The sequence below is a fragment of the Fusarium keratoplasticum genome, chromosome 10 (genome assembly GCF_025433545.1).
Source record: "Fusarium keratoplasticum isolate Fu6.1 chromosome 10, whole genome shotgun sequence".
Classification (NCBI taxonomy): domain Eukaryota; kingdom Fungi; phylum Ascomycota; class Sordariomycetes; order Hypocreales; family Nectriaceae; genus Fusarium; species Fusarium keratoplasticum.
The window spans coordinates 2,591,740-2,618,044 of record NC_070538.1 but is presented as its reverse complement, the minus strand read 5'-3'; the positions used below and the strand labels follow the sequence as shown (position 1 = coordinate 2,618,044).

At 52.2% G+C, this 26,305-nt stretch overlaps 11 protein-coding genes across 11 annotated transcripts; 7 read left to right on the top strand and 4 right to left on the bottom strand.

The window, feature by feature from the left end:
* Positions 1 to 920: 920 nt before the first annotated feature.
* Positions 921 to 2,060, top strand: NCS57_01269800 (uncharacterized protein; the record flags this gene model as incomplete). Its single annotated transcript, XM_053062363.1, has 1 exon — positions 921 to 2,060. The coding sequence occupies one exon, from the start codon at positions 921 to 923 to the stop codon at positions 2,058 to 2,060; it is 1,140 nt and encodes a 379-aa protein (XP_052908891.1).
* Positions 2,061 to 2,220: 160 nt separating this feature from the next.
* On the bottom strand, positions 2,221 to 4,365 carry NCS57_01269700 (HET domain-containing protein; the record flags this gene model as incomplete). The annotated part of the gene is made up of 1 exon (XM_053062362.1): positions 2,221 to 4,365. The coding sequence occupies one exon, from the start codon at positions 4,363 to 4,365 to the stop codon at positions 2,221 to 2,223; it is 2,145 nt and encodes a 714-aa protein (XP_052908890.1).
* A 767-nt stretch (positions 4,366 to 5,132) lies between these two features.
* Positions 5,133 to 7,094, top strand: NCS57_01269600 (MFS domain-containing protein; the record flags this gene model as incomplete). Its single annotated transcript, XM_053062361.1, has 4 exons — positions 5,133 to 5,776; positions 5,825 to 5,850; positions 5,896 to 6,830; positions 6,879 to 7,094. 4 exons carry the CDS (start codon positions 5,133 to 5,135, stop codon positions 7,092 to 7,094), a joined length of 1,821 nt encoding a protein of 606 aa, XP_052908889.1.
* A 244-nt stretch (positions 7,095 to 7,338) lies between these two features.
* On the bottom strand, positions 7,339 to 8,329 carry NCS57_01269500 (uncharacterized protein; the record flags this gene model as incomplete). Its single annotated transcript, XM_053062360.1, has 2 exons — positions 7,339 to 7,906; positions 7,959 to 8,329. The coding sequence occupies 2 exons, from the start codon at positions 8,327 to 8,329 to the stop codon at positions 7,339 to 7,341; spliced, it is 939 nt and encodes a 312-aa protein (XP_052908888.1).
* A 409-nt stretch (positions 8,330 to 8,738) lies between these two features.
* NCS57_01269400 (uncharacterized protein) lies at positions 8,739 to 10,101 on the top strand (the record flags this gene model as incomplete). The annotated part of the gene is made up of 3 exons (XM_053062359.1): positions 8,739 to 9,658; positions 9,713 to 9,802; positions 9,864 to 10,101. The coding sequence occupies 3 exons, from the start codon at positions 8,739 to 8,741 to the stop codon at positions 10,099 to 10,101; spliced, it is 1,248 nt and encodes a 415-aa protein (XP_052908887.1).
* A 522-nt stretch (positions 10,102 to 10,623) lies between these two features.
* NCS57_01269300 (MFS domain-containing protein) lies at positions 10,624 to 12,319 on the top strand (the record flags this gene model as incomplete). The annotated part of the gene is made up of 2 exons (XM_053062358.1): positions 10,624 to 10,989; positions 11,045 to 12,319. The coding sequence occupies 2 exons, from the start codon at positions 10,624 to 10,626 to the stop codon at positions 12,317 to 12,319; spliced, it is 1,641 nt and encodes a 546-aa protein (XP_052908886.1).
* A 229-nt stretch (positions 12,320 to 12,548) lies between these two features.
* Positions 12,549 to 14,779, top strand: NCS57_01269200 (Branchpoint-bridging protein; the record flags this gene model as incomplete). The annotated part of the gene is made up of 5 exons (XM_053062357.1): positions 12,549 to 13,126; positions 13,179 to 13,396; positions 13,589 to 13,812; positions 13,860 to 14,174; positions 14,225 to 14,779. The coding sequence occupies 5 exons, from the start codon at positions 12,549 to 12,551 to the stop codon at positions 14,777 to 14,779; spliced, it is 1,890 nt and encodes a 629-aa protein (XP_052908885.1).
* Positions 14,780 to 15,748: 969 nt separating this feature from the next.
* Positions 15,749 to 18,997, top strand: NCS57_01269100 (Vacuolar membrane protease; the record flags this gene model as incomplete). The annotated part of the gene is made up of 4 exons (XM_053062356.1): positions 15,749 to 16,071; positions 16,124 to 16,429; positions 16,477 to 17,394; positions 17,443 to 18,997. The coding sequence occupies 4 exons, from the start codon at positions 15,749 to 15,751 to the stop codon at positions 18,995 to 18,997; spliced, it is 3,102 nt and encodes a 1,033-aa protein (XP_052908884.1).
* A 524-nt stretch (positions 18,998 to 19,521) lies between these two features.
* Positions 19,522 to 20,537, top strand: NCS57_01269000 (uncharacterized protein; the record flags this gene model as incomplete). Its single annotated transcript, XM_053062355.1, has 2 exons — positions 19,522 to 20,416; positions 20,464 to 20,537. The coding sequence occupies 2 exons, from the start codon at positions 19,522 to 19,524 to the stop codon at positions 20,535 to 20,537; spliced, it is 969 nt and encodes a 322-aa protein (XP_052908883.1).
* An 875-nt stretch (positions 20,538 to 21,412) lies between these two features.
* Positions 21,413 to 22,140, bottom strand: NCS57_01268900 (CFEM domain-containing protein; the record flags this gene model as incomplete). Its single annotated transcript, XM_053062354.1, has 2 exons — positions 21,834 to 22,140; positions 21,413 to 21,780 (listed from the first exon to the last, which is right to left on the bottom strand). Exons 1-2 carry the CDS (start codon positions 22,051 to 22,053, stop codon positions 21,413 to 21,415), a joined length of 588 nt encoding a protein of 195 aa, XP_052908882.1. The 5' UTR covers positions 22,054 to 22,140.
* A 2,684-nt stretch (positions 22,141 to 24,824) lies between these two features.
* Positions 24,825 to 25,640, bottom strand: NCS57_01268800 (uncharacterized protein; the record flags this gene model as incomplete). Its single annotated transcript, XM_053062353.1, has 2 exons — positions 24,825 to 24,927; positions 24,979 to 25,640. The coding sequence occupies 2 exons, from the start codon at positions 25,638 to 25,640 to the stop codon at positions 24,825 to 24,827; spliced, it is 765 nt and encodes a 254-aa protein (XP_052908881.1).
* Between the last annotated feature and the right edge of the window lie 665 nt (positions 25,641 to 26,305).

The window sequence follows — 26,305 nt, the reverse complement described above, 5'->3', positions numbered from 1 at the left end:
GATGCATACACATGACTGCGAGTCCATGTCCGCGTTATTCTGTCACTTCTATAGGCTCTCTCCAAGGCTCAGTGGCTCTGCTCACAACACCGCCTCTAACGCCCATGATTCGCCGCAACCCCAGCGAGTAACAGACCAATCAGATGCATGGCGAGCCACGAGGTGGTTGGGTTCGCCCAGGGGAGGAGAGGGGAAGCGATGACTGCCCAGGGGTCGTATTGGTTCAGTCTTCAGCTGGGACTGCAGCTTCTAAGCCGGGTATGCAAAGGAAGAGAGCTCTGCAGAAGGATGGGTGCATGGCTAACGAGGTTCAATGGCTTTGTAGAGGCCATTGTTGATCAAGGCTTATCGAGTGAGCCTTTGCAGACTGAGACATTGTTGACTGTGCATGACGCTCATCATGATGCCACTGCTCACTCACTCGGCCAACCTGTTGCAGGATTACATGACATTGCCTTCCTGCAACAGCCATTATCTAGGTATCTCGGGCACTGCATCATGTGCAACGGACTTAGCACAGCCGTTGCCTCCGTCGCAAAAAACAATCCATGACACCATCCAGGGGTTTCTAACCGCTATTCCCCTTTTGTGAACAGCGCTAACCTTGTTTCGTATTCCTTTGTAAACTGCGCTAACCTCGTTTCGTATTCCTTCAACGCTATACCCTTTGTCGTATTCACGGTTTATCTGATTCATTGAGAGATCCCGAATGTCAAGGAGATACTGATTAATCTTCGCGAGAATGATGAATCTCGTGGAGAATGTCTGTTAACTCCGTCTCAGATGTTGAGGTCTAGATTCCTTGCAGTCAGTAGACTCTGGGTATAAAAACCCAAGAGGTGCCCTTGGTAGATGTGAATAGACAAGACAATCAACCTCATCAAGCAACTCATTCAATCATCTACACTCCCACTCTCACAATGGCTCTTCCTTCCACCATGAAAGGCCTCGTCCTCCACGAGGACGACTCCGTCACCCTCGAGACATCCCTCCCCGTCCCCTCCCCAGTCCACGGTTCCGCCATCGTCAAGGTCCTCGCCAACCAGGCCAACCCCAACTTCTTCAACATGATCCGTGGTCAGAGCGGCGCTCATCCCTTCACCCAACCAAGGCCCCTAGTCCCAGGTGCTGCTTGTATCGCTCGTGTCGCTGCCGTGGGACCGGATGCCGTCTCCCTCAAGGTCGGCCAGCTCGTCGCCATCGACAACTTTATCCGAGCTCGTGATGATCCCAATGTCAACATCCTCTGGACCATGTCTGATGGACAGACTGAAGAGTCCAAGAAGTTGCATAAAGATGTCTGGCGAAATGGCACCCTCGCCGAATATGCGAGGGCACCTCTCGAGAACCTCTACCCCCTGGACGAGGAAACCCTCTGTGGCCCTGAGAGTGAAGGAGGTCTGGGGTACTCGATTGAAGACCTTCTTCACATCATTCCACACAGCGTTCCCTTTGGCGGTCTTCGAAGCATCCATCTTGAGCCCGGCGAGACTCTTGTCGTCACCCCTGCCACGGGTCTTTTCTCCGGTGCTACCGTTTCCACCGCCCTCGCCATGGGCGCCAAGGTCATCGCTGTATCTCGCTCCTCCTCCGGCCTCGAAAAGCTCAAGGCCAACTTCCCTTCAGTTCACACCGTCGTGGTAACTGGCGATGTCAAGGCTGACACCGCCGCCATTCTCGCCGCCTCCGGAAAGAACGCCCCTGACGCATGCATGGAGATTGGCCCCCCCGCGAGCACTGGCAGCACCATTGTCACCTCGTGCATGCTGTCCGTCAAGTCCTATGGACGCATCGTCCTCATGGGTGGTCGTGGCGACACCAACCTCCCCTTCCCCTGGCCTCAACTGCTCTTCCGTAACCTCACCGTCAAGGGAGGTTTCATGTATCAGCGTGAAGACGTTCAAAAGATGATCAAGCTGGCTGAGACTGGCCAACTGAAGGTTGGCAAGAAGCACGGTTTCGAAATCGTGTCCTCCTTTTCCTATGAGGATTGGGACAAGTGTGGGGATGCCGCCGTTGAGCACACAGCCTTCGGCCAAATGGTTGTTCTGAAGCCTTGAGTTTAGGCTGCCCTCCAAATTATGGACGATGTGTAACAAGTCCCTTGATAGTGTAGTTAGAGATGTATAGGAACCCGATTATCACCATGGAAGAGCCTCTCCTCATGACCCCTTCTCAGATTGCCAATAAAATTGAAGTTCCAGCCATCATGCTTGTAGACTACTCGATGTTGACCTTGAGCTCAAACAATGTCCGGCCCAGCGCCTCAGTCATGGCCACCCTCGCCGACAATTGTATACTGATATCGTCATCATCCAGAATGTTGGGCATAGAGTCCTCTGACCATACTTCTTCGCAAGACGTAGGAAACAAGGACTTGGGTCCCGTCTTCTGCCGGATCCAGTGCGCCTGGTAGCCCGAGTAACAGAGCCGTCTGCGCTGCTTCCCCATCCTTCGTTGAATCTCGCCAGGGCTGAGAGCTTCCTGTTCCAGATACAGCTGAGATGGTCGCAAGTCGTCATCTGAAGTTCGTGCACATTCGATGAAATTGTGCATGTTAAAGACTCGGCACCAGAGCTGCCATGGATGCTCCTCTTTTCCCGCAAGTTTTAGCGTCCTCTGTATACCCCAGATGATGGCGACGTATCCACGCTTTTGGACGACCTGAATGGCTGGATCTGGCCATGAGTGGGTGCGTAGCACTCGTCGGGTATGGATGGTAAAGTTGACAAAGTGAATACCGCCAAAGTACCGGTCGACATCCGCATGATCACACTTCTTGAAGGTCCAAGGGGATGGGATCTGAGTCGCGCGTGATGTGTATCGGCTGAACGGAGGATGACTTCCGCCACTGTCCATTCTATATTGCATCTCACGGGCTGTGACGACAAAGTACACTGGCCCGGTTGCGGGTCCCCCTTCAAGGGAAGGGTTTGTTCTCACTGCGTTGATGGGGCTCTGTTGTAAGAGAATACCAACATCTTTCTTGAAAGCTTGGTCAAGGGATCGCGCTATGACAATGGTTGACCTGTCGGTCAAGGTGTGTGTTGATGAACGACCCTCGACGTCTCGATCTAAGTAAAGTTGAAGAGAAGTGTCGTTTTCTCGGGGATTGACAGTAATTATCAGCTGGTGGTAGACTCTTCGGTAGAAATCAACAGCGCCCATGTGCTCAAGTAAGATGGCAGGCCGGGCGAGGTAATCGTCATCGTAGGCGAGATCAAGAATGCCCAGCCAAAGCTTCCGGTGGACATCGCTCTCAACATGAGGATCGTAGGCACTGACGGTACAAGGACATATCCAGAGGTTCGTACGGAGAACCGTGTCTGTGATCTCCATCGGGGCCATGTTTCCGAGAAAGTCAGCTTCGTACCGTCGATCAACGTTGCTAAAGACCCGACGTCCAACAATGCGCACGGGATCCTTGAAGGTTTCGCAGAGGGGAGCTAAGCAACCTGGGGCTCGCTCTTGGGGGATTTGGCTTGGTCCAGCTTTCCATAAGAGAATGGACTGATCCTTCGATTGTCTCACAATTGCTTCTTGAAGTCGCAGAAATGCCTTGTCTCCTTCTCCGTAGAGCATGGGCATATTGATGCTGAACAACCCCAGTAGGCAGTATGCAGCGTCTTCTTTACGGGTTGTGACACGGCTGGCTGCCCAGCTCATCTTGACCGAGACGGCAAAGGTGTCGAGAATCTGGGGTAGACAGTCGGGTTTGTGACACTCCATGCAATTGCCGTCGCGGACGGGCGGAGCCGGGTCTCCTCCAGGACAAGCACATCGTGGTTCGGAAAACAGCTGAGGCCAGACTCCAGTTCGCTGGCAGACGCGATCGAGTAGATCGCCATCTCTTGTCCCGAATCTGATCCAGTTCTGATCAAAGAAGTCGACACTCCGTGGCGCGATCAGCTCTTGTAGGGTCCATCCTCGGGTGAACCAACGACTACTAAAGAATTCGGTGTCGTCTGGAGGTAGGTCAATCTCCCGGTTCTTTTGCTGAGCGGTGGGCAGAAACGAAAATCCAGAGTCAAAGTCGCTTAGGTAGACGTAACATAGGGCGGACTGTTGGTACCACTTGAACATAGAGTTGATGGCCTCGGACAACTCAGCACTGCTGGTCTTGTCGATGCAGCAAGTATCGATCCAGATGTAATCAAAACCATCGCGCCGGGCCTGGTCGCAGCCTTCCTTGACTTTGTAGAATGAGGCTCGATAGCTCAAGTCGTCGAGCGACAGCTGCGTGATGTCCTGGAAGGAGATCTCATCATCACCCCAGGTGTGAGATAAGATGGCATATGGGGGGATGTCGGTTTCGGCACCGTTGAAGAGCTCAAGTCGGCATTTGTTCGCATTCAGAAGTCGCATTTTCGAGGAAGGCTCTCCTTTGGAATTTGCGATGCAGGAGAAGGATGCAGGCTGATGATTTGGGAGGCGTGGTTCAAGCCAAGGCTTTTATTGAGAGGCTGAGTTGTGACGAGGCACTGCACCAGGCATTCAGCGCTGACAGCACCGAAGGCACCACCTGATGCATCCTGATCCCTGCAAAGTAGATCATTCGGGCGATTCTCGCGAAGCCACGGAGGGTGAGAGTCGAGACGATGATGGAAACACGAATAAATGTCCAAGTGAATGACTTGATGAATGGTGTTGAGATTGTAGAAGGAGAAGAAGGTGCCCGTGATGGGGGGCGGGAAGTTCACCTGTGAAGCTTAGTCATGGGTCTATCGGGGCACATCGACACCTTGAATCCGAGACTGCATGAAAAGAGAGGAAAACAAGAGATGAAGAAATCATGGGGGAAGCCGATGCCCAGGTCAGTTCCTAATTCAACATAAATGTGCTTCCGACTGTGCCGTGAACCCCCCCAGGTTCTGTCGTTGCCAAGCCCTCGATCCGATCGCATTCAGGGTCCACACGCCATCTCCTTGACAAGGTTCAGGGTCTCGATAGACGAACCGGCGAATAGTTGGCTGACACTTTAAATATCAAGTGATATAAGCTCATCATGTCTTTTCCTATGCGTATATAATAGCGAGCGCCCCTCCCTCATTGGGAGCCTTCCATCACGACCGCCTTCATGCCCTTCACTGGCCATTGACCCAAGCAACATGTCGCAAACAAGCGTCGAACAAATGGAAGCTCCTTCGACCACACTCGGGGAGTCTCAAAGCAAAGAACAACGAAATGGATCCAATACCCAGGATCGGAATCATCACCAAAGTCAACCCCCCGAGACCGTCAGCGAGGTCCCTCCCTCCGCCTCCCACGATGAACCTGCATCATCGACCCCAAAGTCGAAGAAATCTCTGGCGCAGATTGCCACAGTCATGACATCTCTCTGTGCTTGCGTCTTCCTCGCCGCTCTCGAAGTAACAATCGTGTCGACCGCTCTCCCTACCATCGCCTCCCATTTCGCCTCTGATTCGGGCTACACCTGGATTGGAACCTCTTTCGTCCTAGCCCATACTGCTTCAACGCCGTCATGGGGAAAGATCTCAGATATCTGGGGGAGGAAGCCGATCTTGTTGATTGCGAATGTCATCTTCTTCGGGGGAAGCCTCATTTGCGCCCTGGTTGACGACTTGGCTGCCTTTATTGCAGGGAGGGCGATTCAGGGGCTTGGAGCTGCAGGCATGCAAACCATGGTCAACATCTGCATTAGCGACATGTTTTCGCAGAGAGACCGAGGCTTGTATTATGGCTTGACTTCTATTGTATGGGCAGTGGCATCTGGAGTAGGCCCCGTGCTGGGCGGTGCTTTTACGGATCGAGTGAGGTACGTTTGTCCTGACGACTTTTAAGAGTCTGATTGACCCTGCTTTAGTTGGAGGTGGTGCTTCTGGATCAATTGTAAGCACACCCCTGATATTCGGAGCAGTTACTGATAGCTCATAGTGCCGATTACCGCCGCCGTCTTTGTCCTCCTCATCCTCACCCTCAAACTTCCATCTCCTAACACTCCTGTCTGGGCAGGCCTGAAAGCGATCGACTGGCCGGGTAGTTTTCTAATAATTGGGGGCACTTTAATGCTCCTCCTAGGTCTCTACCTCGGTGGCGTCTACGAACCTTGGAACTCAGCGCCAGTCGTCTGTTTGATCCTCTTTGGCATCATCACTGCCGGTCTCTTCATCCTCAACGAATGGAAGCTGGCCGAGTATCCCGTGATACCGGTACATCTCTTCAAAACCTGGTCATCGGCTGCAGCATACGCCGTCACCTTCTTCCACGCATTTGTGTTTATGGGCGTCGCCTACTATCTACCGCTGTATTTCCAGGCAGTCCTTCTCGCAAGCCCTCTCCGATCAGGTCTTTACCTTCTCCCCTTTATCCTTTCAATAACCGTCACAGCTGCGGCGACCGGCGCATATATCCAACTTTCAGGGAAGTACCTCCCGGCTGTTCATATTGGCCTGGTCATTATGACGGTAGGCATTGGCTTGATGATTGGCTTGGACCTCGACCTCAACTGGTCAAAGTTGATCCCATTCCAGATAATCAGCGGAATTGGTGTGGGCATGAACTTTGAAGGCCCTTTGCTTGCAGTCCAGACCGTCGTCCCGCACAAGGACGTCGCAGCTGCTACCACGGCTATGAGCTTTGTGAGAACAATTGCCACAGCCATCTCTGTAGTTATTGGTGGTGTTCTATTTCAGAACGAGATGAAGGGCAAGAAGCAAACTCTTGTGGATGGTTTAGGGCCTCAACTTGCCCGGTTTTTCGATGGAGCAACCGCGTCCGCAAGCGTCGATCTCGTCAAGACACTGCCTCTAGAGCAGCAACTAGTCGTCCGAAGGTCATTCTTTTACTCACTGGACAGTATGTGGATTATGGTAAGGGATCTAAATACAAACGTCGTGACAATTCTAACAGGACCATAGTATACGGCATTCTCGGGTGTAGGCTTGTTTCTCGGCTTCTTCATCAGAGCGCAGCATCTGAGCAAGGAACACGAGGCAGCAGAGCTGGGTATCCGCAAGAAGATCCACACGCCTGAGTCGACAACAGATGGCTTGGTAGCTTTGGCAGGATCTGGGGAGGAACATGCCATGGCTCGTGTTTCTCCGAATCGTGGGGTTCTCCGATTGAGGGACTGATGTGTAGTCGCAAGGAGGAGTGTAGTTTGGTTATCAGCATTGTTCACATATTAGATCCCGACTCGCCAGGATGACTACTAGAAAATTTTTCAAGAAATCGTCAATCTTTATGTTGAATTGAAACCATCATCGAGAACCTCATGCGATCAACTAAACTACCTAGTGCGTAAAGCCAAGACCTCGGCCATATTGCGCGTCTGTTACACTCCACCGAATACCAAATGTGCAGCCCACTCCTACCCCCTTACTCAACAAGGTGCCCAGAAAGTCGGCGTCCCTTGGCCCAGTGCACACCGAGCCAGAAGGCGAAGAGAATGGCCCCGGGAAGAAGACGGAAGATAATTTCCACGAGAGTCCAATCCATCATCCAACCACAAACCAGTCCGCAAAGACCGCCACAAAGGATCCAGAGGTCGATGCCTCGGCTTTCAGAGTGAATGAAGTAGCTCGTTCCAATTGAACCAGTGTAGGTCCATATTACAGCCACGAACACAGTTGCCGAAGGGTTCGCTTCCGGCCGAGCAAGTCGTTCCATCATCCAACAGGATGCCCACGAGGAGCACCACAGTGTCAACTCAAAGAGCACATGTAGCCCGCCCTCTGAAGTCCTCTGGCTATCATCTTCGAAAGGGTTATCGTCTTCGTGCCGATGGGGATATAGATCGTGCTGTCCAATCCCCTTTTCAGGATCTAGACACTCAGTAGGACTCGATTCCCATCTTGCTCCCTGAAAAAGCATAGATTTGATTCGTCCTCGGGTGAAAGTGGCCATGTCTTCACCGTGTATCGTGTTGAGTTGATCGTGTCCCTGGCTGACAACATCAGGTCGTTAGACATGGACCTATGCAAGAAATGGAAACTTACTAGGCTGCCATTAATATCTGGGACATCTCTTTTCCGGACAAAGTCTGCATCTCCTGAAAAAACTTTTCGCTAGAAAGAGACATCGGCCCAGTTGCATGCGGCGCGTCGCTTTCTCCTCGTCTCTCCGCGGGGAAAATAAACTGGTTCCTGTGCAGTCTTGCGCAGTGTTCCTTGAGGCTATCAATCTCTCCTCTCATAGAATTTAGAGTTTCCAGAACATTCAGGAGGGAATCCAATTCCGCTTCCAGAGTCCGGTGTTGAGCCTTAACCTGCTGGCGTTGATCTCGTACGGTCGTCCATGATGATTCGGTGTACTGCAGCACGTTCGTACAAAGAGCCCACAGGCAGGACACGACGCCTAGAGGGTCCATCTTGAGACGCCAAAGATTTTATCGGATCTAGTGATGCTTTTCTGGTTCAGTGTGGTTTCCGTGATCTGCTCAAGGAGGGGAACGGGGACCAAGGTAGGTACTTCTTGTTTCTGGCACCAGGCTGAGGCCTCCGACTTACGTAGGCTGCATATGGCGAATAGAAAGCATTTGCCAGCTACACAGCCCAGAAGAGGAGAAGGTGACAAGAAGGAGCCCAAGTTTATGTCCCGTCCTCAGCTTCTACACCTCTCTTCCAACCATAGGCTTCCCGGCTCCATAACCAACACCGCCCGAAATATCTTGTAAGGTCCTAGTTAAGAAATGAAACAGGCAGCTCAATACTAACATTTCAATGAGTTTCTCTTAGCAGCGCTATTCGACGAGACACAGGTTCGCGAGGACCACCGCTATGGAGGGGTCCACGACAGACGAGGCTCAAAACCGCCGCCCGGGCACCCATGGTTTGGATGCCATTCACGATGCTTCACTCGGCGATTTGAACCCTGAACAAGTTAATAAGCCACTGAAATTGGCGCACGCTCGTGTCCTTGTGAATCCCATCTCTGAATGGCGCACTATCATCGCCCTCTGTGTGTATGTCCCTCCTCAGCACTTGTCAACACGGATATACTGGGTCGATTCTGAGATCAACTCAATGGCGACCCCGACATGGCTGGCATGGAATTCCGACTCTGAGAGAACCGAAGGATCGGGGCTTCACATTTGTACCCTCAGGTGCAGCAAATACAGCACAAACAAGGTTGCGCTCCCTACCGACCGTCTTCGCTACGCTATAGCTAGAGGATTAACACCCAGTGGCAACTCTCTCTCCCTCAGCTCCAATGTTCGGGGCACGACCGCGTTTCATGTATCCGTCCAACGCCGTGTCACCCAAAGCCATAGTCTCAACCGAGAGTATGGGCGACCTTTCTATCCGGACATGATGAGCCACGATGCACCGGACGGCAATTTCCGATTCCTAGATATTGATAATATGGCTCTAGCCAATGCAATTCTGGTTCGACGCTCTAGGGTGGCCTTTAGTGAGTGTTCTATTACTGGAGCGTCCTATCCGTGGAGGAAAGCCCTTGGAGGAGACGAACCCAAAGCCAAGAGTACGCCTTCTATCAATGGAGGACGTCGAAGACGGAACCATTCTAAGTCGGCTTGTGCCTTATTGGTTCTGCTCTCCGGCACCCCCGTTCTGGCTCTGGCATCTGCAGCCGAGCGTGCCCTCAGGATCGCGAGCGGTGTCACTGCTTCTGGCGCTGCAGTGGTGGTGATACCACTCCGCACTATCGATGATGTCCCATCTTGGGCATGGATCTCGTAAGTCTTCTCAGGTGCCCAAACCAAAACTCTTGACTCAAATTTGCCACGTAGGGACTATGCGGTCTGGATGATGTGCTTCATTCCATATCTCGCATTGCAGATCCGCTACATTGGCCATCACAACAGCCATCTTCGACAACTGTTAGTTTCTCGATGACCTTTCTGTCACCAGGGAAACACAACTGCTAATAGTGATGACCAGCTCCCTGTTTCTAGTGATCCTACTGGCAACCTACTTTGCCATATCTCTAGCGCAAAACTCCCCGACGCCGATCGATGGCTTCACTATCTTTGGACCGATCGTGTTGTCGGTCACCACATTTCTTGTTGCACTCCTCTTTGATGCCATCGCCGCCTGGGAAGCGCGAGGTGGAGATGCTACTGCTGAGGCACATCACCCCGCCGGCATCGCCATGGCGGCTCTAGGCGTGGTTCCATGAATGTACCCTACATGGGGAGGATTAGGGATACTGGGAGATGTTTTTCTTTCTTCTCAATTGGTGTAAACATTGGCAATGGCGTTGCAGCTTGGTAATGATCCAGCTGTTGGGAAACTATAACGAAATAGCCATATGAATCATGAATGTATAGATTAGCTACCTAGCGAAGTAAATAAAACTGTATTTAGTCGTAAGAACAAGCGCCATTCACTGTTGATAGGGGTATAAGCCTACCTGGTGTATTATTTATGGTAAACCACTTTTTAGACTCATGTGTTAACATCTCTTCTTCTTCTACCCTTATAACGTATCTGATAGGCATAGACACCGAGTATACATGCTTATTTTCAATCTCCTTACCAATGCAGCCGGCATTATTTTATTCCTGAGAAGGCCTTTCTAATTGCCGGCTCTGGACATTCGAGCTACACAGCGATGTATGTACAGTGCTCGCATGCTTACCCACACTGCCATTATACCCACCAAACCTCCAGCTACTAACGTCAGGTATCCACCCATCCAATGGATGTCTTCTCCCTCCACTCACCAACCCAGGCGATGACGATGACAATGGATGAGGCAGAATTCCCAGTGTCCTCAAACGAAGAAGTCCGCTCATCTCTTCTCAGCCACCCCTCGGTGTCAGAAGTCTTGTATGGCGGTGATAATGATTTAACACAACCCCTACTCGCCCGTCATGGGGAACCTCAGCAGCCAAACCAAGCGTTTTTGCGACAGGAAGCCGCCCTTGACGCAGAAGCAACGCGAAGAGTTCTCCAGAAAATTGACAGAACCGTTATTCCTCTCTTGTTCATAACCTATATGCTCAGTTTTATGGACAAGATCATTCTCTCTAGCGCTGCGGTTTTTGGACTTCGTGAAGACAACGTACGCCCTCAGTTCCACATCTCGTGCGTGCCGTCGCTGATAAGCTGTATGACAGAAGCTCGAGGGACAGCAGTACAGCTGGGTCGGGAGCGTGTTTTACATGGGATATCTCCAGTGGACGTATCCTACTAATTTACTCGTGACGCGTCTTCCTGCTGGAAAGTATCTGTCTGCCAACACCCTATTCTGGGGGACCGTTGTCACTCTTACTGCTGCATGTAACAGCTTTGGGGGACTCTTGACGGTGCGATTCTTGCTCGGGGTTGCAGAGGCCACCATCACACCAGGCTTTATGTTTCTCACTTCAACTTGGTACACTCGCGATGAGATGCCAACCCGCGTGGGGATTTGGTTCGCAGGGAACTCTGTCGGTGGCTTGGCCGCGAGTCTTCTCGCTTTTGGGGTTGGACATATTGATAACACCGCTATTCGACCTTGGAGATGGATGTACATCATCTTGGGCGGTGCAACCTTTCTCTGGGCGATTCCCATGTTCATCCTCCTCCCAGACAACATCTCAAAGGCCAAGTTCCTTACACCGAAGGAGAGGCAAGTCGCTGCCCAACGAGTAGCATCTGCCGGGACTGGGACAACCGAGAACACGTACTGGAAACAGGATCAATTTCACGAATGCTTGGCCGACCCCAAGACTTGGTTCATTGTCGGAATCCAGTTGCTCACCCAAATCCCCAACGGCGGCTCCCAAAGCTTCGCCAACATTGTTGTGGAATCGTTCGGGTTCACCAATCTGCAGTCCACGCTCATTAACATCCCTTATTCTCTTTTGTCGGCTGGCATCATCTCTGGAAGCGGGTATCTCGCCGGCCATTTTCGAACCTGGAACTGCATCCTGATCATCAGCGTTATTCTGCCATCTGTCTTTGGAAGCGCCCTCATCTACAACCGGAGCCATTTACCTCACGGTGTGCATCTCTTTGCCTACTTTCTCCTATCAAGCGGCTCTGCAGCGATGCCTCTGAACATGGCCCTAGTCCAGTCCAACTACCGTGGCGTCACGAAGAAAACGATCATTACAGTAATGCTCTTTATCGCCTACTGTATCGGGAACACGGCAGGGCCGCATTTCTTTCGCGAATCTGAAGATCCGCTCTACGAGACTGCCTTCAAGGCCATCATGGTCTGTTATAGTTTGGCTATCATCTGTGCTGCAGCCCTAAGAGTTTATCTCGGTCGGCTCAACACAAAGAGAACGCGGGAGGAAGGGATTTTAGGCAGTGCAGGATCTGGCGGCGTTTCGAGAGATGACGTTGGTGACGACCCTGAAGACATCACGGACTGGCAAGCAGTTGGCTTCAGATATCGACTTTAGTGACCCCAGAATGGGCTGTTGGTCAGAAAGGAGATCTCGATACTTGCTCCTGCGTACCGGTTGGTGCACAACAGAACGAAGGGCTGTCGGCAGCTTACGCATAAGAAGCTCACGCCGTGATGAAAGTTCAAGCTTGTGCAGTTGTTTCTGCGTAAAAAACAAATTCAACATCTAAAATTCGCGTCAGCAACCATTACAGAGCATTATTCATGGTTATCCAACGAATCCAATGCACTCGGGCCTACTGACCAAGCAAGCTGTTCCACATCACGTGTGGTGCACAGGTAAAGTCGGCTCCACATTTCGCCGACCCCGAAGTCGCCCCAGATTCATTTCAAACCATCAAACAGCAGCCACTTCTGCCCCCGACACTGCAAACAAAGTCCAGCATCACCAACTGGGCCCTTTTTCTTCATTTTACCCCGAGCGTATCGATTTTGATCGCGAAAAGTCTGGCAGGATGTCGTGGAGAAATCAGGGGATCACGGGATCTAACAACATCCCTCTTGGCAAGCGCCGCTTTGCAGAAGAGGATGGCCCCGATGGGTTTGTCGATGGCGACCGTGACTTGAAGCGCGGACGCGACCCCGAGCCACGAAGCGAAGCCGACGGACCTCGACGACGCAAGAAGCGAAACAGATGGGGTGATGCATCTGAGAACAAGGCCGCTGGTCTCATGGGACTGCCCACTGCCATCTTGTCCAACATGACGAGCGAGCAGCTCGAAGCCTACACCCTCCATCTGCGCATCGAAGAAATCTCCCAGAAGCTGCGCATCGACGATGTCGTCCCAGCAGATGGCGACCGGTATGTTTGCAATCATGCTTGATCCCTCCTGTTCATTACTGACGTTACACAGATCGCCTTCACCTCCACCCCAGTACGACAACCACGGTCGACGTATCAACACGCGAGAATACCGTTACCGCAAGCGGCTCGAGGACGAACGCCACAAGCTGATCGAGAAGGCCATGAAGACCATCCCTAACTATCACCCACCACAGGATTACCGTAGACCGACCAAGACGCAGGAGAAGGTCTACGTTCCTGTCAACGATTACCCGGAGATTAACTTCAGTATGATTGCTAACCCTTTAACCCTACTTACCAATGTCTTATCCCTGTTTCCCCTTTGGAGTTTGATCAGACTCACCATGACACCTTTGGGTGTCTTTGAGAGACCTGGTCCTTCATCAATCGGACTAACCCTTCACTCGTTCATCTAATCTTTGCGAACTGCACACTGACACTAGCTCTCTCCCACTCAAGTTGGTTTACTTATCGGACCCCGAGGTAATACTCTGAAGAAGATGGAGGCAGATTCAGGTGCCAAGATTGCTATCCGTGGCAAGGGCTCCGTCAAGGAGGGCAAGGGCCGGTCTGATGCCGCTCACGCCAGCAACCAGGAGGAAGATCTGCACTGTCTCATCATGGCCGATACCGAAGAAAAGGTCAACAAGGCCAAGAAGCTCATTCACAATATTATTGAGACTGTAAGTTGACTGTCCAACTATACAGTCGCTCGTGCTAACATTCCCAGGCTGCTTCTATTCCTGAAGGCCAGAACGAGCTCAAGCGCAACCAGCTCCGAGAACTCGCCGCACTCAACGGTACCCTCCGAGATGACGAGAACCAGGCTTGCCAAAACTGTGGCAAGATTGGCCACCGCAAGTACGACTGCCCTGAGCGACAGAACTACACTGCTAGCATCATCTGCCGTGTCTGTGGTAACGCAGGCCACATGGCTCGTGATTGTCCCGACCGCCAGCGTGGTGCTAGCTGGCGTAATAACGATATGGGCGGCCGTAGTGCTGGTCGCATCGGCAGTGGGGATGCTGTTGATCGCGAGATGGAGGTAAGAATTCCCGGTATACCAAACCCAACTCAAATACTGACTCTGTACAGCAACTCATGCAAGAGCTTGGCGGAGGTTCTTCCAACGGACCTCCTGCGCGCATCGAGGCCGGCCCTGGCAGCAACGGAGACGCGAAGCCCTGGCAGCGTGGCCCTACTGGAGGACCTGCGCCTTGGCGTTCTCGCAACCATGATTCTAACAACGAAGGAGGTTCATCGGCTCCCTGGAGGGACCGCGGCGGCCGCAATCAGGATCACCACAGCGGCAGCAACGGCGGCGACAGCTACTACGGCCAAGGTTACGGCGGATCTTCCGGTGCCGCCGCGCCATGGCAACAACAGGCCCCCGGAACTCAGGGTGGGTATGCTGGATATCCTGGTTACGGCAGCTATGGAGCCGCTCCTGGAATGGGTGCTCCTCCTGGCCTTGCCGCTGCTCCTGGCGGCGCTCCTCCACCTCCTCCGGGTGCTCCCCCTGGCCTGGGAGATATCAACGCCTTCATCCAGCAGTACGCCGGAGCGGCGCCTCCCCCACCACCTCCTTCGGGCGATGCTCCCCCTCCTCCTCCCAGTGACCAGCCTCCACCCCCACCTCCTGGTGCCTAGATGAGGACAAGACTAACAGCCGTTGCTGGACATGGCACACTTCTGCCACCACGTAAGGTTTGGGCTAGACAATAGGAGAAGTCTGGAGTATATCAGACTGGACCGGAGGATAGCACGGGATCGGGCGATGCCTTTGACTGGGTTTGCAACTAACCACTGCGACTGAAAATTGTCTTACAATTCGTAACGTTCTTGACGGCAAACTCATGTATTGCAGCTAGTCAGAAATCATCCAGCGGAAAACGGACTAATCGCGTAGGCAAAATGTATTGATTGTTTTAATTGTCTTTAAATAATCGCTTCGTGATGTCGACTATTACGACTCTTGAATATACATGACATCTTGATTGTGCCTTGGTTGTGCCCTGGTGATAGCCTCAAGTTCCCGGTTTATGCACCCTGTTTTATGCAAATCATCCATGCCTAAGACCCCGCATGCAGCGGCTTTGGCGTCATTGTACGTACCTCACCCGAAACGGGGAGCTTGGGCCATGTGACAAGGGGAGCAACGCAATCGCCGCCGTCGCACCTGCCTCATCTCGAGTCCTACGACTTCACCTACAGCGATTCGTTTGGGTGTTCTCATTCTCAAGGAAGGTGCTGAACGGCGTCGCGAGTGATCTACGGCGAGGAAGGCGCATCTTTTAGAGTGCGTCTCATCTTCTGCGTCTCCCTTCAGCTTCATCGGATGACAAAGCCCATCTGACTGATCTCAGCAAGCTCCAGCCTTCGTGTCTCATCTTGACTTCTCTCTTCCTTGTCCTACGTGCTCCGTCTGCCTCTATCCCTACCATTCTACGCGTCGATTCGCAGTCTTACGATGATCCTGAAGAAATAGAAGGCATCCGTTTATTCACCTCATCCCGCTTCTCGCCGGCGCATTGACATTCGCGCTTCTCATGATCTTCACGCAGAACCCTCAGCCTCAGTGATTGAATCGACTCATCGCTGAACAGCGAGGCAGCAATCATGCGCTTCCAAAACCCCTTCGCCTTTCGGCCGGGTCCGGTCTCATTCTGGACCACCGTCATCTACCTCGCCCTCGTCATCCCTCTCATCTACGTCCACGAGACTGTCCCACCAGCTCCTTCGGATCGCTCGCTCTACCAAGGCCTCAACTTGACCGAGGCGTGGTTGGACCTTCAAACGATAAGCCGCGCATTCCATCCGTACAACAGTCACGAGAACGATGTAGTTCGGCAATTTCTCATCGATCGCACCAAGGAGATTCTGGATCGCAACAGCATGCCCTACACGACTGAGACGATTGGTGGTGTGGATTGGCACACAAGGTGCGTCCTCATTGCGCATGTCGACAAAGACACCAAAACTAACATCTCGCAGGACCGCTTTTGCGCGAACTCAAGATTCGGACCTCAGCTCTCGTGATGAGTTCATCCAATCTCGGCCTCGCGGGGCCACTCTTTTCGACGACAAAATCTCCAACGTCACCTGGACCTACAACACAGCCAGGCCTACTGGTACCAACATCGCTAAGGGCACTTGGATGGGACAGTACTTTGAGGGGAACAACTACTACGTTTACATCCATGGCAAAGATGACCCTGAGGGCGAGTGGTGGCGCTCAGAATCGGCTTACAAGAAGTTCCGCGGCCAAGGTGGTGTCCTCGTTAACTGCCATTTTGACTCGTGAGTTACCATGATCATCCTCTTGCACTTCGCTCACATTATTACAGGGTCTCTACTGGCTACGGAGCTACCGATGACGGTATGTCTTGTGTGTCGATGCTCCAGCTGCTGAGCTACTTTACATTGCAAGGCCGTCAGCCCAAGAACGGCATTGTTTTGCTCTTCAACAATGCTGAAGAAGATGGTCTTCTTGGTGCCCGAGCCTTTGGCTACAGTCCTCTGCTGCACTTCACGCATACCTTTGTCAATCTTGAAGGTGCCGGAGCTGGTGGCCGTGCCATCCTCTTCCGAACTACCGACTTGCAAGCTGCCAAGGTGTACGCCAAGAGCCCTCATCCCTTTGGATCTGTTGTTGCTGCCAACGCTTTTGAGAGAGGTGTCATCAAGAGTGCGACCGATTACGAGATCTTTGCCGACATTTTCGGACAGCGTGGAATGGACATTGCCTTTTACGCTCCTCGCGCTCGGTACCACACCAACCAGGATGATACTCGTCACACCTCTGTTAACAGCATTTGGCACATGCTCTCGGCGGCCCTCGCATCGACTGAGAGGTTTTCACAGATTACCGGCACTACATTCCATGGCGATCGATCTGATGGAAAGTCTGACCTTGTGCAGAATGGTAAAAAGGCCGAGGGTGTGTGGTTCGACATTTTTGGCTCAGCTTGGGCTGTCTTTGCGCTTAGGGGGCTGTTTGCATGGTCTCTAACGCTCCTCGTCGCCACACCCTTGATCCTGGTTGCCGTCACTTATATTCTGGCGCGGAAGGACAAGTACTACTTCTTTTCCAGAGACATCAAGATGCATCACGACATTAATGATGATCCGGTGGTGCTGGGTGGCTGGAAGGGCTTCTTGCGTTTCCCGTTTGCCCTCGCCTTCGCAGGGGCCCTTACTATTGCGTCCACTCTTCTTCTTGCTAAGTTCAACGCTCTCATCATCTACAGCAGCCCTTATGCTGTGTAAGTAACCCCGAAACTTGGTCTAGGGGGTTCACTAACATGTTATAGTTGGTCCATGACTCTCTCGCTCTTCTACTTTTCGTTTTGGCTCATCATGCGAGGAGCCAGTTTTGCTCGCCCGAGCGCCCTTCACCGTGGATTCGTTCTCATTTGGCTCTTTGCTCTTGGCTGGGGGTTGCAGGTTGTGGGTGCTGTGGCAGAGGATCGCATGCACATTGCCGCCCTATATGCGACTGTGTTCCTCCAGTCTGCTGTCTTCCTAGCCTTGTTCATCTCTCTGTTGGAGCAATTCGCCCTTCTTGGAAAACACGATTTTGCCATGCAGCTTCATGATGCCCATCAGGCACGAGATATCTCAAGCCATGGCACTGACCACGAGTCGCGACCTCAGCCCGAAGAGGAACCTGCTCAGCCTGAGGGCGACGACGACGCATCCGAGGATGCAACGGAGACAACACCGCTCAGAGCGAACGAGCCAGGCTATGGATCCAGCGCTAGGACATCGTTTGCTACCACCTATCGTCGCTCCGTTGCTGAGAACGCGCCCTCCCCGCCTAGGATGCGAAGATATCAACCTTACGAACATGAGCAATCGTGGTCGGGGCGACTCCCTTCTTGGACTTGGATTATCCAATTCCTTCTCTTGGCCCCTGTACCTGTTATCTTGTTTGGCAACCTCGGCCTAGTTGCTATGTCTGCTTTGCAGATGACAGGCACAGATGGTGGCAGCCTCCTGGTGCCCGTGCTGACTTTGGGTATCGTGAGCATTTTCCTCTTGCTCCCGCTCACACCCTTTATCCACCGTGTCTCGCATCATGTCCCTATGTTCTTGTTGTGCGTATTCGCAGGCACCTTCATCTACAACCTGGTGGCATTCCCGTTCTCAGACAGCCACCGCTTCAAGTTTTACTTCCAGCAGGTTGTTGACCTTGATAATGGGACCGACACTGTTTCCATTGTGGGACTAGAGAAGTTTTCGCGCTCGGTCATTAAGTCATTGCCGAGTGCTAGCAGTCAGGACATTAAGTGTGAGAAAGCTGTTGGACGAGATCTCATGGAATGTCTGTACGACTCGTCTACTCTATCCCCTCACTTGGTCGAAGGCAAGACACCCAGAGAATTGATCACTTTTGAGACGGTAGATGGCACGAACGCGTCGAAGGGGCGACTCCGAATCGATGCATTGGACTCACGGCTTTGCTACCTTCACACGTCACGACCGATCTATGGCTTTGCTGTTGATGGGGGAGCCGCAAGAGACCCTCGCTTTGGTGGATTCCCCTCAGAAGGGTTTAAGACGATCCAACTTTGGCGACGCGATCGGGATCGACCCTGGACTGTGAATCTCTATCTGGACGAGCACGCTCAACAAGCTGACAAGTCATTTGAGGGAGAGCACAGCAAGCAACTAGGAGATGGCTCAGTTGTACACCGTCGGGCGGATGATCCTCTCGAAGTGACGGTTCGGTGTGCTTGGAGCGATGCCAACAAGCCTGGAACGATCCCGGCACTTGATGAGCTTCTCAAGTACATGCCGACTTGGGCTGCCGTTACCAAGAAGAATGTTGGTCTGGTGGAAGTGCGCAAGACATACAAAGTTTGAGTATGAGACGTGTGGTTTGAACCATTGTACGGACCTGGGCAAAGGTTGGGTTCGCGCATGGTTAGAGTGACTGAGATCTGGGTTTGCGAGCGTCGGCGTTGGCCACGCCTGGAGTTTGGGATCGGCTGCTTGGGTACGACCTATTGTTGATTAAACACGAAGCATAAATAGCTGTCATTGGGGTTGTGAGAAAGATAATACAATCACATTGATTAAGAGCCCACCTCGAAGCTTTTGTTCACTGTGTCTCAACATACGTGAGGTCCCAGAACGTGGGATTGCTCAATGTCGGAGGAGGCAGATAACTCCCAGACTCGCCATTTCAAAGTCCGACGTTCATAGAAGCGCTTGATGTGAAGCATTCATGATTTGTGATATTGTTCCGATCTCGATCTGTTTCGATAGGCGCAACTCTCGGGTAGCTCGGGTTATCCACCAAGCGTATCTTGGCGTAATCCACTTCCTCGAGCGTTGATTTAACTCCAACAACGTTCCCGACCGCAAGACACTGACTGAGACTCAAAATGGTCTCAAATATCTGGCTCCCATCACATAGGCACAGTGAGGCCACTCATCATGCTCTCATCTACTACGTGTGCGGCAATCCAGGCCTCATTGAGTACTACACCGACTTCTTGAAGCTGCTCCGCGGTCTCCTTGACAAGGTTGAGCACGACACGGCCTACGATATTTACGGCAGAAACCTCTTTGGATTCGTTGACGATGAGCATGAGCCTTTTGGCCCCGAGAACCAGCCGTGGGATCTCAATGGCCAGATTGAGGGTATCTACGACGACGTGGCGGCTAGACGTGCCGACTCGAAGCCTTACGACTTTGTCACCCTCATGGGCCATTCTGTTGGCAGTTATATCTGCGTCGAGATATTTCACAGGCACTTGGAGTCTCCTGAGAGGGCACCTCACCTGAACCTTCGTCATGGCTTCCTTCTCTTCCCGACGTTGACGCATATTGCTCGTTCGCCAAGTGGTCTCAAGGTCACGGCACTTCGTCGCGCAGTGCCTTTTCTCGATACCACCACGCACATTGTTGCGCGGCTGCTCCTTAGTTTCTTGACCGTGGCAGGTCTGACGTGGTTGGTGCAGCGAGTCATGGGCTTCACTCCTCCAACAGCGTCCGTGACAGCACGCTGGCTCAAGAGCAGAGACGGCGTCCGACAAGCGGTTCACTTGGGCATGTCGGAACTCGAAACAATATGCGAAGAGCGATGGAGCGAAGAACTCTGGGCCGCAAGCCAAGGACCCAAGGGAGACGCACCTCGATTCTTTGTGTTTTACGCAAAGTCGGATCACTGGGTCGACGACGGCGAAAGAGAGGGCTTCATCGAGAGGCGGAGGGGAGGAGTTACGAAGATCGAGGTTGATGAGGGAGATATCCCGCATGCGTTTTGCACGAGAGATGGTAAGTCTTCAATGGTCTGTGTTGATGAGCTGTGCTGATTTTAGTAGATGCGAGTTTGGAGGTTGCGAAGAGGGTTTGTGGGTGGGTTGAGGAGATTGATCGAGTTGGGGAGAACCATTGATGGCAGGTTTGAGGTGGTATAGAGCTGTCTGATGCTTGGAGAGAGCTCCATGGCATTATCACGGTGGATTGGGTTGATGCACCACCGATAACGAACAATGGAGTACATACACTTGGTTTCATACTGACCTGGCACATCAAACAACAATTCTCAACAATAAAAAACGGTTACAGAGGCAACGCGTCCATCTCACACGGACATGTCTTTGGGTGACATCGCTGGTGGTTGCTCATTGGAGACCCCGCACATCGGAGTGAAACATTCAACGTCATCATGGTGATGTCCAGCAGTGAACACGGGATGAGTTCCGATTCTGTCAAGGGCCCGGTCACTACATAGAAACGAACCCAGGGAGACAGCAAGGAATCAAACTGTTAACAGCCCATCGTTAGCTGAACAACCAAGATTAGTCGCCACAGCGACGAAACAAAGGACCGAGATCGACTTTCCCCGCAAACTTTACCAGCCAGCGATGCCGCCCAGCTTCTAATTCCGGCACTCTTGGCACTTCTAGAAAAGGGCGTTGGACGGCGTTGATTTGACGGCTCTGACAACCCACACGGCGTCACCTAGCGTCGGCCGAGGGTAGAAAGATGGTGTGTTGGCGACGGCAAGTGGTATGATGTTTTTAATAAGAGAGAACTTTTGTAAAGAGAACAGAGAGGTGCAAGCATCACTTGTGTATTGACGATAGCTTTTTGGTCTAGAGACCATTACCATTAACCCATTTCTTGTCATTCCTAATTACAACGTCCCAATTCCACGTGGAATTCTCATTGTGTACTTGAAACCGTTCCATGAACCATAGCCGGCACCATAAAATCTCCCATCTAAGCCATTCCTGGTGAGATGGTCTTTCATGAATACCTCATAATTTACAGAGCAATGGCAGCAAGGGCAACCATGGCGATGGCACCAACACCCTTGAGGCCAGCAGCGCCGTTGACCTCGACGGTGGAGGCGCTGGGGGTAGAGACGGGAGCCGCGGAGGTGGTCTCGGGGGCAGAGGTAGTGGAGACGACGGGAGGGACGGTGGTGCTCTCCTCCTCGGCCTCGGAGGTGGTCTCGGCGGCGGCAGAGGTGGTGGCGGCAGCCTCGCTCGTGGTCTCGGGAGCGGCGGAGGTCTCAGCGGCGGTGGTGGCCTCAGCGGCAGTGGTCTCTGCCTTGGAGGACTCGGCACCGGACTCGGAGCCGCCGCTGCCGGGGTTCTTGCAGAGACCCTCGGTAGCAGGGAGGACCTTGTCTGGGAAAAGAGTCAGTAAACATTCAAGATGCAAATGTATAAGTGAGACATACTGATGGCAACGTCGGCACCACACTTGTCAATCACGCAAGAGGTAGCCTTGCTGCGGACCTTGTCAAAGTCCTTGCAGACGCAGACGAGGTCGGTGGTCTTGCAGTCCGTCTCGCTCTCGATGGCATCGTCGAGGCAGGGAAGGGCGCAGGAGGGGACGTCACTGAGAGACTGAGCCTGGACGGAGGCGATGAGGGCGAGGACAGCGAGAGAGAACTTCATCTTGACTGATTTTTGTTGTTTGAGTGAGAGCTTGAGAGGCTTGTAAGAGACAACGAATGAAGACTGGTCCAAGTGATAGCGAGTGGATGAGGAGGAAGTGAAAGGGGAGGATGAGATGGATGGATGATGGCCCTTTATGTATGCGAGTCTACTCGACGACAAGCTTCGGTATCACACTGCATTGGCCTCTTTTGCTTGGTTTGTTAGTTCCCATGTCATAGCCAGGGCGAATACGACCAGCCTTTCCCCTTCTTCCTCCAGCTTTTCCCCGCGATGAAGTGGTGTGGATGGACCGGGATCCAAACGACGAGCCGGGGGAGCAAGACGGGGGGGAGGGCGTGTGTCTTTCGGAGGGTTTCCATGTGTGTGCAAGTGCGTGTGGTAACTATTCCCGGACGAGACATTTGTTGGAGACGGACGACGTTTCCGCATTTGAACCACACCACCGAGGGGAGAGGGGGGAAAAGAACTTTTTTTGTTCAAATTTCGGGGGTTGGCCAAGATTGAAGATGAGCTCGGTCGATCCACCCCCGGATTTCGGAGGTGAGTCCTGTATAGGTTCATGTGAGCCGATGCTTTCTTCTGGGGAAATGGGGAGTTTCTGGAGATCTTGATATTAGATGCCGAGAAATCCGGGGATCGCAAGTTCACCGCTTGAGTAAAGACAAGGGGAATGACAACATGAACAATTCAAATGACAACACAGGCAGTTCAATACCAACAATAGTAGTACCCGCAGGTATAACGTAAAAGGACATCCAGCTGTCCCCGGCCATTGCATTGGGTCACATGCTAAGGCCGATCTTGTCCATCCAAGAACAGGTCCCTCGGCCGATTCGACCACCCTAGTACAACTCGAGCGACAAGGCCGAGAAAATTAACATTTTCAGCAACACCCCCAAAAAAAAAAACCGGTTCTTTTTTCGGGGTAAAATGACTGATTCGACGGAGATGAGTGTGGTAATACAGTAACAGGGCGGGCGCCAGACATGCAGGAACCGGGATGAGGCGTTGATGGTCAACTTGAGCTTTGCTGCTAGAAGCTGTCTTGATGTCTATTATGAGATGCCCTCATATGTCAATTCACCTGTCAAGACTCAATTGACTGTTAACGAGCCATAACAACGCCTCTCTCGACCCATGCCATACCCCCTACGCCCAACCAACCATACACCAACCTCTCATTTCCAACCTCAATCGCCAAGAAGGCAGTACGTCCGGGGAAGGATTAACAGCACCCTGTCTCTCCATTCCCATTTTCCCTCCCCCGCATCGCAAACCCCGCGGGTCTAACTCCACCCCTGTAGCTGAACAAGGATCTTGACCAACTCGCCTTCCTTGTTGGAAGAGAACTACTGTCATGACCCATGTCCTTCTGCCGCCACGCCGAGGCTCACATGAAAGCCGCATGCTTTGGTCAAGAGGAATAACTGAGGATCCGGGAGAGCCGCGTGCACGGTTGGTGTCCGTAGTTGCCGACTTGGCAAGTGGCCTTGTAGAGAGGTGGATGAGCTTGGAAATTGTTGGTTGCATTGCATTTGGAGAGCTAGGGGGGTATCAGGTATCGCTGTGGACTGGAAGTACGATCGTACTACGTAGTATACGCGGGTTAGATTCTTGGAGAGGTTGGTACAGTAACAAGGACAGGTTGTGAGCCGTCATTCACCGGCCTTGTCTATCGGATGTCGGCGTTTGTCGTCTTGATCCCTTAAAGATCTACACCTTCAGAGCTGACGTATAATCCACACAATTCAATGCTGAAAAGGATGAATCTATTCATGCACAATCATGCATAAAACATCGGCATTTAACAAATTAAGCTATCTTGTGAAGCATCGGACCATGGTGATGGAGTGAACAACTTGGAGTGGGTGTGAAGGAGTACGTAGGCAACTGCGCAAATTTCAAGGAATCCGGCCAGTCTAATCCATCAGCTCATCAAGAATACGGAGTAGAAAGATCCAGTCCATGAAATCTTGCTCTCTTTGGGCAAGGTGCGTCGTCACATCCAGGGGCATCCAACGCCGGCACATGTCGGGACACACACCAAGATCGAACCACCACCAAACTCAGGCGCTTGAAAGACCTGTAATCAGCTCTCATGACATCAATAGAGGATCTCTAATGTTACTCTGAGACGTGGAAATCAAAAACTGCATACGACTTTAGCTACGCCGTTGAAATGCATTGCGTTGTCCTCACACCCCCTCTTGATCACAAGCAAGTCTCTGGCACAGGATCTACATGCGCTGCACCCGGAGATTGAGAAAGGTTAGACTGGTTCCTGCAGGATTCACTTGCCGAGGTAGTAGCAAGCTGTTCCTGAGCATATGATGATGGCCGTTTCCCCAAGCACGTTGCTGTGCCTGAAGCTGGCACACCTTTTTCGTCGATGACTTCAAACTCAGCCCTTCGACATGAATCCGAAACACGAGATGTTGAAGCAATTTCAATCTTGTGAATATTTCGAAAGAATACCGAACTATGGAAAGCTCAGGTGTCGATCCAACATGATGGCTTGTGATGCTTGGCCCCGAAGCCAGCCGGAGAGCCCGAACAAGACTTGCAGTTACAACAGTTGAGGCGTTGGTACTATTTTCGACCGCACTCTTGGCAAACTCTCCATTTCAAGATTGAACACGGGGGAGGCACAACAACTCAACCCGAAAACCAGGCGCTTCAAAGCCATCCCCCCAACATGGCCTCGACACAAGAAACGCCCACTCTGAAGCAATCTGTCGCTCAACACTGACTAGAAACCACGCAGCCAACTAATCCCATCCCTTATAATCCGGAAAATACTTTTCCTGTATCCTCCCTGCATACTCAAGAAGAGCCGGATACTGCCTCACGACCTTTCCACTCGTCGGTGAACTAAGACATCAATTAGCAATACCCGTCGACAACATCCACAGCCAGACTCACGCATCACACGTCAAAGCCGAAGCGATGAATGCAAAAAGCGTCGCATCAACTTCCGAAGGCTCTTCACCCCCAAGAGCCCAAAACGGCCCATCCCGACTCGCACTCGTTCTCGCCTCAGATATGAGGGCATCGATACTCTCCCAAACTTCCTCCCTCAGAGTTGCGACTTCATCATCCGTAAAACGTCCTGTACCTTGCCCCCAAAGCGCCTTGGTGACATTTCGATGCACGAGAAGACCAACAAGAGCCTGAAGAGGCCACGGGATGGGAGCCAGAGCGTTGGACCTCATGGTATAGTAGTTGTCGCACCACCTCTCGCGCGTTCCATAAAACGACACCTTATCCTCAACAAGAGCTCTAAAAGCAAGATCAGTCGCCTTCTGAACAGGCGAAAGCTTAGCGTTCAAATCCTCCACGATGCCATCCTCGATGAAGCGCTTGATGATAAAGGTCGAGTCACCTAGGCGCTCTTGGGTATCGAGCTCGACGTAGGGAATCTTTCCCCGCGGTCCAGTCTTTGGTGAACCTCCGCCGACTTTGTATGGGATTCCGGCGAAGCGTAGACGTGTTTCGAGCTTGATGACAAAGGGAGACCATGTAAATGTTCCTGGTTCTCCGAATCCGCGGAAGAGGGTGATCTGGGGGATGCTGTTGGATGCCATTTTGCGCAACGACATAGTTTATTTGCAATTATTGCTATTAAAACTCATACCAGTATTTCTCCCGAATTCATTTTATGATTTATATCGTCTTTCCCGGTGTTTTCATCGTGATTCGCGCCGTCTCGCGGCTCTGTCGCTGGCCGGACTTTGACTCGGAGTCCGGACCCACACCGGGCGCGAGCCGCGAGCATGGCAAGACGAAAAGGCCGGCACGGTCCTTGGCACGGCCGCCTATATACCAGACTGTCCCAATCGACAAAAACAACTTTGATACGGAAGCCATCGTCAAGACTGCAGCGAGTATGGGCTCGGATAGACTTGCCGTGCCTGTGGACAGAGTTGCCCAGAATGGAAGTCCGCCGGCCCCACACACCGGCTCTGTCTTGGCGAGCTGCCACGGAGCAGCCCTTTTGCGATGGTGCAAGCTGAGTTGGAGGAATTGCATTAGTTTCATTCGTCCCTAGCTATTCCTGTCGTCTTGCTGATCATGGGTCAGATATAGCTGCGGAGAGAAGCACGTTGTGTAAACCGACCATGTCCCGTCATGAGATTCTACCCTGCACAGGTCAATATTCAGAAACAACAAAACTTGATCAAATGTTGAGTAGAATCTCGTGAGATGACTAAATCCCTTCGCCTGGACCTTCTTCACTATCCTCTGTCGT